Raw genomic sequence first — 11,720 nt, 5'->3', positions numbered from 1 at the left:
CACTCTTTCTTTTTTTTTTTTTCATTTTATTGTTTAAAGTATTATATATATTAGTACATATATCTCCTTTTTTCCCCCCATTGACCTTCCCCCAGCCTCCCCTACCCCCTGTCACATCATCCATCCTCAGTTATCTAGGTCAGTGATGGCAGATCCTTTCTTAAAGGGCCAGAGGCAAAAAAGAAAAAAAAGGGCGGGGGGGGGGGCAGAGCCAAAATGACCAATATTGTATAGGTAGTTATATAAGAATTTATCATTTAACCTTTAAAACAATATAATCTATTCAGCATCCCCTCAGTTCATTCTGACTCTTGAGGAGCCCTAGGATCTACAGTGGGTCCCTACTGCTAGTTTAAATGCCACTGGCCTGGCTTCCAAGAGCTCCTTCTGTCTGCTCCTACAGCTGTGATTTCCGTCAAATTGTCATCTCCATGTCTCTGCTGCCCACACGAATCTCTCCTTTTGGATTGCAAAATTTAACATTAATCACACACTGCATTACATCGTCCCACTTTTGTTGGATGGGTTTTGTCTCCCTTAACTACCTTTTTTTGAGACCATGTATAATACTATTTTAACAGCTCTCAAAATGCTTTGTACAGTGTCCTGTCAGATGTTACAGTTAAGTATTCATTAAAAATTGGCTTGTTTGTTGTATTCTTTATTGCAGTTGAAGATGCCCATGCTGAAACCTTTAAAGGAAACAGCAAACAGACAGTTTGGAGGGGCTATTTGGTATGTTATTTTAAATTAATTTTGTTCTTGCGGTAGACTAGAATACAAGTATGAGTAGTAAAGCTGGTTTACTTTGAGAGACTTTTTAATGTTTACTTTTCCTCTAAGGCTAGCTTGCTAGGATTAATGAATGTTGATCTAAGTAATCTTAATTCTGACTTTGAAGCTTGTATGATACAATAGACCTTTGCTGGTTTTCTCAGCTGTAAGATTTCACCAGCCTTGTAATGTGGAAAGTGACTTGTATTTTTCCCCTCTCATTTTAGACCACAGATAAAGAAGTCCCTGGGCTAGTGCTAATGCAAGATTTGGCTTTCCTGAGTGGGTTTCCACTGACCTTCAAGGAGACAAATCAACTAAAAGCAAAATTGCCAGAAAATCTTTCTTCTAAAATAAAATTGGTAAGAACCTAGACAATAGAGCACCCAGTATAAACATCTCATTTAATGCATGATTCTTCTCTTGCGGTCCATTTCTTTCATAGGAAAGCTGGCAATCGTAGGAAACCAAGTGGGTCTCTATTCTGCCACAGTATGGAGACAGCCCTTTGTTTATAGGAGATCCTCACTCCTTACTCTTCATTTGGGTAAAAAATCTTAAGGGTCTTATTTGGTTGCAGGTTTCTCCGAAGCAGGATCATTTATTTAACCAATGAGCTTCTACTATGTGTCAGGTGCTGTTACTCAGAGGGAGTGTGCTTCAGATATTTGGGACATTGGATAATGTGAAACCTCCCTTCATTAATAGCTAATTGAGCCATTAACATATTTAGGATTTATATTTATTAACTCTTCATGCTTGACCAGTGATGCCATTTGTTAGAGTTGACTGTGGAGGCTGCCTTGTGACATGCCTTTTCCGTCACATTTACAGTGGAACCTTGGTTCTCAAACTTAATTCTTTCTGGAAGGCTGTTGGAGAAGCGATTTCTTCGAAATCAGAATCCTTTTTTCCCATTAGAAATAATGTAAATTGAATTAATCCATTCCAGACCCACAAATTATTCCCCTCTTATTCTCTCTCATATACAGTACATGTCTAATGTATTGTTTAATCTATAAATAAACACTTCTTTTCCTAAATTTATCCAACCACCCCTTACTAGCCTTAAATGAATCACTTTTAGCATTCGGCCTAGGTCTAGGGATGTCCCTTCTGGTCAGCATGCAGCATCTTAGCTTGTTCATGTACTAGTATCACTGTCGGAAATGGCTGTCACTGGCTAACTGCTCTTCTTTTATTCAAATGAACAAGTTTTTCTACCTCTTCAATTGTCCGTGATCATTGCTTCTTTCACACCCTTAGCAACATTAGCACTCTGGATGGCCTCTTTATGTTTTAAAATTGTGCTAATCACCAGCAAGGAAAGCATTCTCTCCTTTGTTTGTTGCCTGTGAGATGCTTTTTGTCATGCCGAGGTGTCAGCTTGAACGGGTTGTCAGTTTGAAAACGGAAGTTCGGTTTAGACATTTTTTTCTGTGAACCACTTGGTGGAGAACTGAATTGTTGGGGAAGGGAGGCGTTGGAGAAACAGAGTTTGTATTGTTTTCAGAGCCAATTGCCTTGTTGATTTAGGGCACAGTTTCTGTGGATATACTTTCCATGTGACCTTATGTCAGGATGCCTGCTGTCTGTCAGAAGCCTTCCAAGTTGTAAAACATGGATGTCTTTTCTCTTAAAAGAGAGGGCATAAGGTTCTTGGCTCAGAATTTGTTAGGCCCTGGTTTTCTTGATATTACTAAGAAGTGTTAAATTCTGCCACTGTGTTTAGCTTACTGATTCTTACTTCTTGTTCCTGTTGATGTCATTGAACAATTTGGAGGTAAAGGATGGACCTGGAGGTGGTGGGGGAGAGCTGTGAGTGGGGGAGTTCTTACTTTAGTACCTGTTTTGAACATGTTTTTTATATTCTTCTCCCCAGCTTGTTTCTTTTTTCCCATCTGTTTCACTGTTTTAAGATACATTGTACAATCTTTGTAAATAATGATAACATGAATGACATTTATGGTTGTTTTTTTCATATTTTCCTCCATTACTTTTTAAATGGTACTTGGAAATATGGTAGTGCCCAGCTAGATTAGGGTTGAATTCTTTCTTAATCTGCAGTTCTTTTAAAAGATATATTACATTCCTCTTTCCCCTGAACTATTTTTGCTATTGATTTGGGTTATAGATAAAACCATAGATTAACATTGATTTCAGCCATGTTCATTTGGCTTCTTGGCTTCCTAGCTATTGGTTCTAGAATTACAGAAACAGGTATATCTGTACTTCTTTAAAAATGCTCACCTGAGGATTTTTTTTTTCCCTTTGATTTTTCAGTGAGTGGAAATGAGACTGGAGGAAGGGGAGAGAGAGAGAAACATTGATGTGAGAGAGACACATTGTTTGCTTGCCTCCCGCACACACCCTCACAAACATACTGCCTCCCAAAAGAGATTACATATGTTAGAGCAGGTGGAAAATCTTCCCAAAGCTCTCAAGTGCAGTCTCACATTTGGTTCAGTTCCATGATAACGGTTGCTGGGTGGGTGTGCAGAAGCAGTGGAGGACGTGGGTCTGTCCTCACGCATTTAGGGGGCCAGGAATCTAACCTGCAAACCTGGTACTCGCCCTTGCCTGTTATCGAACCCGAGACCCTTTGGTGCGTGGGCTAACACTCTAACCATTGAGCCATACCAGCCAGGGCAGAAGGACCCCTTTCAAAGAAACAGCAGGAAGAGGTGTAGCAGTTAGGGATTAGACAAGATGACTTTGGAGGCAGGAAAACCAGTCTAGCCACTGCTGCCCGAGCCCAGCAAGACATTTGGGTTCAGCAAGTGCCTCGTCAGTGGTGCAAGGATGAGCGTGGTTCCAGAAACCTCAGAGAGAGCCCCTCAGCATGACCTGGTGACTTACTCGCTGGGGAAGAGGGAAGGGAAAATGAAAGGGGAAGTGGGTGCTTCTAGAGAAGATGGGAGTGATGGCATTAGCCACACTCAGAGCTTCAGTGGGAGAAGCAAGCTTTTTCAGGAAGGAAACTCTGAGCTCAGTGTGGGCCATGTTTCCTTAGAGGCGCTTTGTGGCACGTGGAGGAAAGGGCCGTTAGGCATGGACTCCGGGGCCTCGACAGCTGAACCATTTTGCCCTCTCAGTTCCTCCAGGAGGCCTTGCCATCCAGAGCTCTGTTCTGCCCCAGACCCCTCACTGGTATTGCCTGTTCACCTCTGTACCCCTAGTGATTATCCTGGGGCCTGGCATTTAGGGGGCCACTCCAGAAATGCTTGTTGAAGAATGAGCAAGAAGAAAGGCTGTGACTGTAAACCCGCCCACCACATACACTGTCTGGGACTACAGAGGGAAAGAGTTCGGCCAGTGTGGTTATCCATAGGCCTCACTAGGTTTATGCTACCGGGGCTGTATTCATGCAACGTTACTTTGCCTTTATTATTCTGGTTAGAGCAAAGCCAGAATCTGTACTCCTGCACCCTCTGGAGGGGAGGTGGGACTTGAGGAAAATGGTTTCTTTTTACCAGGTAATAGATTTGAATTCATAAAAACTTTACTGTGGTCTTATAAAATCAATCTATTCTATTGAAGGCTTTCGAGTTTGAGATACCTTGAGGTGAATTCTTGTATGATCTGTAGAATTTTTGTATGTGCTGGACACGGAATTCACCTTTTGAGAAACTAGATTGTCTGTTGGTCTTTATTTTCAGCTCACTCGTTCTAAATCCTCCTGCATTTTTAGACATTTTCATTTATGGTGGGTTTTTGCTTGTTTTTTTTTTTTTTTATTTTTGTTCTTGTTCACTTCTTTAACATATGTTAGAGCAGGTGGAAAATCTTCCCAAAGCTCTCAAGTGCAGTCTCACATTTGGTTCAGTTCCATGATAATGGTTGCTGGGTGGGTGTGCAGAAGCAGTGGAGGATGTGGGTCTGTTTTTACGCTATTTGTAATCTCTTTTGGGAGGCAGTATGTTTGTATAGTAAGTGTTCAAGTAGCAAAACAAGACAGTATAGGATTAGCTACAGAGAAGAGTAGTCTAGAGTTGAGGTTGGCATTTAGAGACAGGAGAGTTCTGTGTGGATCAGAGACATGGGGGAATTTTCAAAGAGAAAGGGCTGCGCGGGATACTTGAAGGCTGACCAAGTTGCATGCTTCAGCAGGAAGGACAGTGCGGGCAGAGTGGGAACAACATATTGTCCTGCCTGGACCTCCGTTCAGGGCATGTTCAAGGTCACAGTATATTGTAAGAATATTGTATTCATGCCCCTTCTTTTAGTGACTTCCCTTCAATTGGTTATGCACCTGTTCTCTTAAAGCAGGACACCCTTTCTTTTGGTTTTATTCCTAAAATAAAGACATAAGCAGATTAAACAAGCAGCTCTGGAACTGATTTAAGTTTTAGAAAACCACCAGCACATATTAAGACGTAGTAGGTTTGAGTTGTCGGATCATTAGAAGGAGCTAATTTGTTTCTCAGTTTTATTAGCTGGTATGTTTTTTCCCTAACCATAAACTATCTCATATATGTGTGTATCGAGCACATCATTCCTTATTTTTTTTATTGATTTCAGAGAGGGAAGGAGAGGAAGAGAGAGATAGAAACATCAATGATGAGAGAAAATCATCGATCGGCTACCTCCTGCACGCCCCACACTGGGGATCGAGCCCACAACCAGGCATGTGCCCTTGACTGGAATCGAACCCGGGACCCTTCAGTCTGCAGGCCAACGCTCTATTCACTGAGCCAAATCAGCCAGGGGAGGCACATCATTCTTGAAAATGCCACAGTAACAAACATATGGAAGTGTCAGTGACTTAAAGATAGCACGGTTTATCTCTCAGTCACACTAACTTGTCCCTTGTGGGTCTTCAGGGGGTAGGTGTCCAGTTGTTCTCTCTTTGAGAAACTTATCATTTAAAGAATTTAGATAAACTTACAATTTCAAGTAAGAAGCTACATATAGAAGCAGTTGCCCACAGTTGCCCAAGCTGAGAAATCCAGCCTTTGGCACTCACTACAACCACGCTTCAGTACCCTTTCTGTCTTTTCCGGAAAAGTAATTACGGTGTCCAGGACTGGAGAGCCACCTAGTGGCTAGCCCAGGATACTTTCTTCCCACCCTTTTTCACTACTCAAAACCTGGTTGCAGTGGCAGAAATTCTTTTTCATACACAAATATTCCCTTATGTTTTTTACTTGTATAGTTACCTTAGGCAACTGTCTGTGAAATTTCAAAATAGTTTTTCAGAATAAAAGCAGTTTGGAAGAAGAGATTAAGATAAGGATATTTCCCCAGTAATTTTAAAATTAAATTAGTGTATGATAACACTATATTGATTTATTCTAGAGTAGTGGTTTTTATACTCCAGGGAGCCCAAAGAGGTGCTGTGGGAGCAGCGGAGGCCTAGGGGGGACAGTGAGGCTCTGTAGGTTCCCAGGTAGAAGAGTATTCGCCCAGCGGCAGGACGGTGGCAGCAGTGAGAGCTGACCTTCAGTGAGTGCTTAGTGTATGCCAGGCACTGCCAAGGTGAAAGAACGTAATCAGTTAGGAAGACATGACAAGCATTTCTGATAAGAGTGAACGGCCCACATAATAAAAAGGGGAAAAGAGAAAATTCTGACTCTAACTTTTAGTTTTGGGGCCTACGTAAACTCAGGAACCTTTGAAAGATGAGCTAAGTATAGTCATGTTACAAATACAAGAGCTTAATCTGAGGCCATAGTAATTTGTGTTTGCTTCCGGTTTATAAATTTAAAACAAAGCCCGGGCTCCGTTAGAAGAGTCACTTCGGCAGAAGGATTTTGCTGTCCTCAGTTAGTGGTTTTCAGTCCTCTTCCTGGCTTTTTAAGCTCTGAAAGGCCGTTTTCATGGGGAAATTGTATTATAGGCTTAGAACATAAACATCAAGGGTGTTATGGACTTGCGCAGAGGTGGGGAAGCCTGTTTATAAAATGTGTTAAGCTCTGGCCCGTTTTGCTCAATGGTTAGAGCATGGGCCCGTGGACTGAGGGTCAGGGTTGGATTCCTGGTCAAGGGCATTTACGTGGGTTGCAGGCCCAATCACAGCTCAGGTCAGGGCGTGTACAGGAAGCAACCGATCATGGTGTCTCTCACATCGATAACAAAAAACGTGTTGATGCTTATGATGTTCCCTCTTAGATTTATGATTCCTTCTAACGCTTTGCCCCAAACGTGGTTTTGGAAGCACGTCAGTCAGCTCTGCCAAAGACACTCATTCATCTTACGTGTGGGCACAAAAGCCATCCGGCCGCCTGCTAGCAGACGTGGTACCCACCCAGTATAGTGAGGTTACACTGCAGGACTTGCCCCCAGAGTAAGCAGAACACAGAGTATTTTAGAACACAGGTCATAAACTGGTGACCAGTGCTGTGTTCGAACCTATGACAATCAAAAACATTTGAGCCAGCATTGAAAATTGGGAAATTTCTATTGAATGTCAACTGTAATTAAAAATTTTTAAAAAGGGAATTAGGAGATTTCCTGGCCTCTTAGATCTGGCAGCACTGGGTGGCACTGAGTAGTGGCTGCAGCTTTCAGATGGGGCCTGAGATGTCCCTTTGGCCAGGGCCCTGCCACTCCCTCTTGTTCTTAATTCCTGGCCCGTTCCATTCATTTGGGAAAAGCATCTGGCCTGTTTAGGTTTTCTTCTTCTTTGTGTGTGTGTGTGATATTGGCTTGCTATTTCATATACATATGAAACTCTTAATCTTTAAATATGTATAATATATATTTAGATGTATACTATACATACTGGTAATACATAGCCTATGTTTTATATATATATATTTAAAGTTTAAAGATCAAAATGGGAATTTCAAGGTGTCTCTTCATTAGGGCTCAGTTTTTCCACTGGTAACCCTGTTGTCATTTTATAGTTGCACCTGTACTCAGAGGCCGGTGTAGCACTCCTAAAATTGAACAACCCCAAAGATTTCCAAGAACTGAATAAGCAGACGAAGAAGAACATGACCATCGATGGGAAAGAACTGACCATAAGTCCTGCGTATTTATTATGGGATCTGAGTGCCATCAGCCAGGTAAGGGATGCAAAGATCCTTTCAAAACCTGAGTCGGTTTATGTTGTTAAAGATTTACAAGTTGCTATGTTAGAAGAAGGAAGAGGACTTGAGTTCACTGGGACTTTTCTAATGTTCCAGTCCCTGCCATTGGTTAATATTACCTGAAGTGACCAAGAAGCAGATCCAAGAACCTTTCCTAAAAAAGTGTGTTAAAGAAATGCTGTGTATCTGTGTTGTTGTTGTAACTGAGCTGAGTCTTTTGCAGTTTTCGTAATGTTTCAAAGTAAGATTGGGTCTTTAAAAGTCTGCCAGAGCACCCTGAGAGCAGAGAGGGCCAGGGAGACACAGGGGGAGGTGTGACTTCAGGGCTATTTTACATCTTCAAGCACCAGGCGTTTTTCTCAGTCCAAGCAGGATGAAGATGTTTCTGCCAGCCGCTTTGAAGATAATGAAGAACTGAGATACTCACTGCGATCTATCGAGAGGCACGCGCCGTGGGTTCGGAATATTTTCATAGTCACCAATGGGCAGATTCCATCCTGGCTGAACCTTGATAATCCTCGAGTGACAATAGTAACACACCAGGTACGTGGCTTTCCATATATCATGAGGCTGTGGTTTTCTGTTCTGTCTTTTCTGTTTTACCTTTCCCTGATTTCATTCCCTTCACCCTCCTCACCTCCATTTCCACCTTCCTTTCATTCTTCCATTTGCCTGCCTTCCTGCAAAACCAAAAAGAAAAGAAAAACCCCTCTCATCCACCCTCTTTCTCTCTTGTATTTTTCTGTTCAAAGGATGTTTTTCGAAATTTGAGCCACTTGCCTACCTTTAGTTCACCAGCTATTGAAAGTCACATTCATCGCATCGAAGGGCTGTCCCAGAAGTTCATTTACCTGAATGACGATGTCATGTTTGGGAAGGATGTCTGGCCAGATGATTTTTATAGTCACTCCAAAGGTCAAAAGGTGGGTATCTAAGAGGAAGGGATTCCTGGCTCGGAAGTCACTTGGGAGTTATTAACAAGAAATCAGGAATCAATATGTGTACAACTGTGTTCAGATTTGATCAAATAAGCATTTAATCAGGAGAGTTATCAAATGGGAGAAAGAAAACTACTTAAAGATTTTTAAGTCGCTATGTTAGAAGAAGGAAGAGGACTTGAGTTGATTGGAACTTTTAATTGATTGGTAGTTTTTCGCTTGCCTGCATTCTCAGTCACCCAGAACGCACTCTTTCCTCCCAGTCTCCTCCCAATCCTTTAAATGTTCTACAACAACAGCAGAAAAGGCAAAATCACCGTGAAACACAAAATCATGGTTACAGTGTCAGCAAAGTGACCAACATAGAAAGTTAGCTCAATTTTCTGCTTAAAGGAGTGGGTGAAATTTCATCGAGACTGGTCTCACTCTGGCTTTGAGAGGCAGGATGGAGAAGCACAGATCAGAAGCCAGCTATTTAGGATGGTCCTCGGCAATAATCTGACCTTTATGTTTCCTGTCTGCCCAGTGGGGGAAATAGGAATACCCGGGTAGTTGTTAGAAGGAGTCATCGATAAGCTGGAGACTTATCACCATAAGCCTGTGATGAACTCTGCAACTGTAAGGCTAAATGCACGAAGCTACTTTTCCTGTTGCTGTTGGTGTCACTCCAGTGTGCTCACTGCCCTGTGCCCCTGCTCAGTGGCCTCCCCTGTGTTAGCTTGTATGGCTGCGGAGTTGAGCTGTGGCTTGACAGAGAAGACACACAAATCAGTGACTCCACGCAGTGATTTCCATGCCAGCAGGTGTGCCCGGCTGCTAAACAGTGGGCACACGGGAGGGTGAAATCAGACAGGAACAGGGAAGGATGCCCATCTGAATTGAGATGAACTTTGAAGAACAAGTCGGAGTTCACTAGATTCCAAACAGATGGAATGTGCAAAGGCATGCAGACTGTCGAAGGGGAGCATGTTTTTTAATGATTTTAGTTTGAGAAGTCACCATGTACCATATCACTCATTGTGAAAGCAGGGGGCTCACAGCTCAGGTCGCTGGGCTGGTTAGTTTGCCACAAAACTTAATGCTGGCAGTGGAGGATGTGTAGAGTTCATCTGCTTTTCTCAGCCATGATGCAAATACAAATACACTCAGGAGCTAGTGACAATTGTCACGGAAAAGCATTGACTCGTGTGGAATACATTCCACCTACTGTGGCATGCATTTGTACTCCCAGTTAAGTCTGACCTGTTGCTATTTTATTTCAAAATATATTATAAGACCACAGTGTGAGAAACTGCTCCGTGAGCTGAGTCCTTGTCTGCTTTCCTCGTGTAATGAATAGAGTAAATGTGCTCAGTCAGTATCATCAGAAGAGCAGAACTGGGGAAATGCCTTCGGTGCAGGCAGACTTAAAGCAAAATACCCCCCATGAATGCAGTCAGCCCGTGGAAAATATTAACCTTTTTCCAGAGGCTCAGTTTTGTTTTAAAGAATTCTAATTTGAGAAGGAAGACTGTCAGAAACTGTTTTATATTCTCTCTGGTTTTGTCGTAGGTTTATTTGACATGGCCTGTGCCAAACTGTGCTGAGGGCTGCCCGGGTTCCTGGATTAAAGATGGCTATTGTGACAAGGCTTGCAATAACTCGGCCTGTGATTGGGATGGCGGGGATTGCTCTGGTAAGAATGCGTTTAAAGGTAATTTGCTTCTGTTCTTGGAAGTTTCTCATTCCTAATCATTACTGAACATGCACCATGAGTTAAACATTTTCATGTATTAAAATAACCAGTAATCCGTAGACTCTTTGGAGGTGATGACAAGTGTCCTGCTGTGGCCCAGTTTATTCATATTATCTGTTGTTGAGGGCATTTTCCCACATGGGCCCTGCACTTGCACAGGCCTTTTCTTATTATTGAAAATATGAAAACAGGGACTGCCCTTCATTATGTACGTTCAAGAGCAAGAACAACTCTAACTGGTTCTCGTAGGAGCTCCTGGCTGGTGGCTTCCAGCAGCAGATGTCTTAGGTCGGTGAATGAAAAAGAGATCATGAGATAAATGTCTTTTCTCCTCAGCATCTCTTCTCCTTTTCTTAGACGCTTATATTATTGCCCTTCAGTGTGCACAAAATTTAAACTTATGAAACATTATTCACCTTAATTTCTTAGTCACCTAGGAAAGAGAGCTTGTATGCACAGATGGCACCCGTATTCCATGTGAGGAAACAGATTTGGAAAAGTGTTAAGTATGGGAGGAAACAAAACCTCAAGTTGTGTTTCACTCAGATCTCTCAGAGGCACTTCTGAGAAATGCAGCCAGCTGCAGGGAGAGAACACAGACGTGCAGAATGGGTCTGTGGAGCCCAGAGAACTCAGCCTCTGATAAGACATTCACACTTGACAATGAGGGCAGCACCTGCATTAGGGTATGTTTGGGCAGTTCTGACAGTCAGTGTTTGGAAAACCTCTCCCTGTTCTCCTGTTCCTCCATCCACATCTGTAGGTGCCCCCTTGAGACAGTTTGAGGTCCCTCCAGGCTAGTAGGTGCCCTGCCCACTGCCAGGTGATGTTCCTTTTTCAGTTTATTCTTCTTAGCTACATGAACTGAGGAAAGAATGAACCCTTCCTGACTAAGACTCATGCATCAATCTTGAAAACGCTGTGAAGAAATAAGGAGCTTTTTCACCCTTGTAAAAACAGCAAGATTCTCTTTTCCTCCTCCCTCTACAGGTCACAGTGGAGGGAGTCGCTACGGTGCCGGAGGCGGGGGAACCGGGAGCTTGGGAGCTGTCCAGCCCTGGCACTTTGGTGGAGGAATAAACAGTGTCTCTTACTGTAATCAAGGGTGTGCAAACTCCTGGCTCGCTGATAAGTTCTGTGACCAGGCCTGCAACGTCTTGTCCTGTGGGTTTGATGCTGGCGACTGTGGGCAAGGTATATATATTGTCCTAATAATCTACTGAAAAAGAATAAGAGGAT

The 11,720-nt window shown here is 42.7% G+C and overlaps 1 protein-coding gene across 1 annotated transcript in view; it reads left to right on the top strand.

Annotated features, from left to right (window-relative positions):
* The window catches only part of GNPTAB (N-acetylglucosamine-1-phosphate transferase subunits alpha and beta), a 51,967-nt gene that overhangs the window by 26,055 nt on the left and 14,192 nt on the right, over positions 1 to 11,720 (top strand). Inside the window, exons 6-12 of the mRNA XM_054719411.1 lie at positions 671 to 735; positions 1,002 to 1,136; positions 7,623 to 7,784; positions 8,172 to 8,351; positions 8,561 to 8,731; positions 10,298 to 10,421; positions 11,472 to 11,675. Coding sequence (XP_054575386.1) covers positions 671 to 735; positions 1,002 to 1,136; positions 7,623 to 7,784; positions 8,172 to 8,351; positions 8,561 to 8,731; positions 10,298 to 10,421; positions 11,472 to 11,675 — 1,041 coding nt within the window. The remainder of the gene's footprint in view (positions 1 to 670; positions 736 to 1,001; positions 1,137 to 7,622; positions 7,785 to 8,171; positions 8,352 to 8,560; positions 8,732 to 10,297; positions 10,422 to 11,471; positions 11,676 to 11,720) is intronic.

The sequence above is a fragment of the Eptesicus fuscus genome, chromosome 7, assembly GCF_027574615.1.
Source record: "Eptesicus fuscus isolate TK198812 chromosome 7, DD_ASM_mEF_20220401, whole genome shotgun sequence".
NCBI lineage: Eukaryota > Metazoa > Chordata > Mammalia > Chiroptera > Vespertilionidae > Eptesicus > Eptesicus fuscus.
This window is presented reverse-complemented; position numbering and strand designations above follow the sequence as displayed.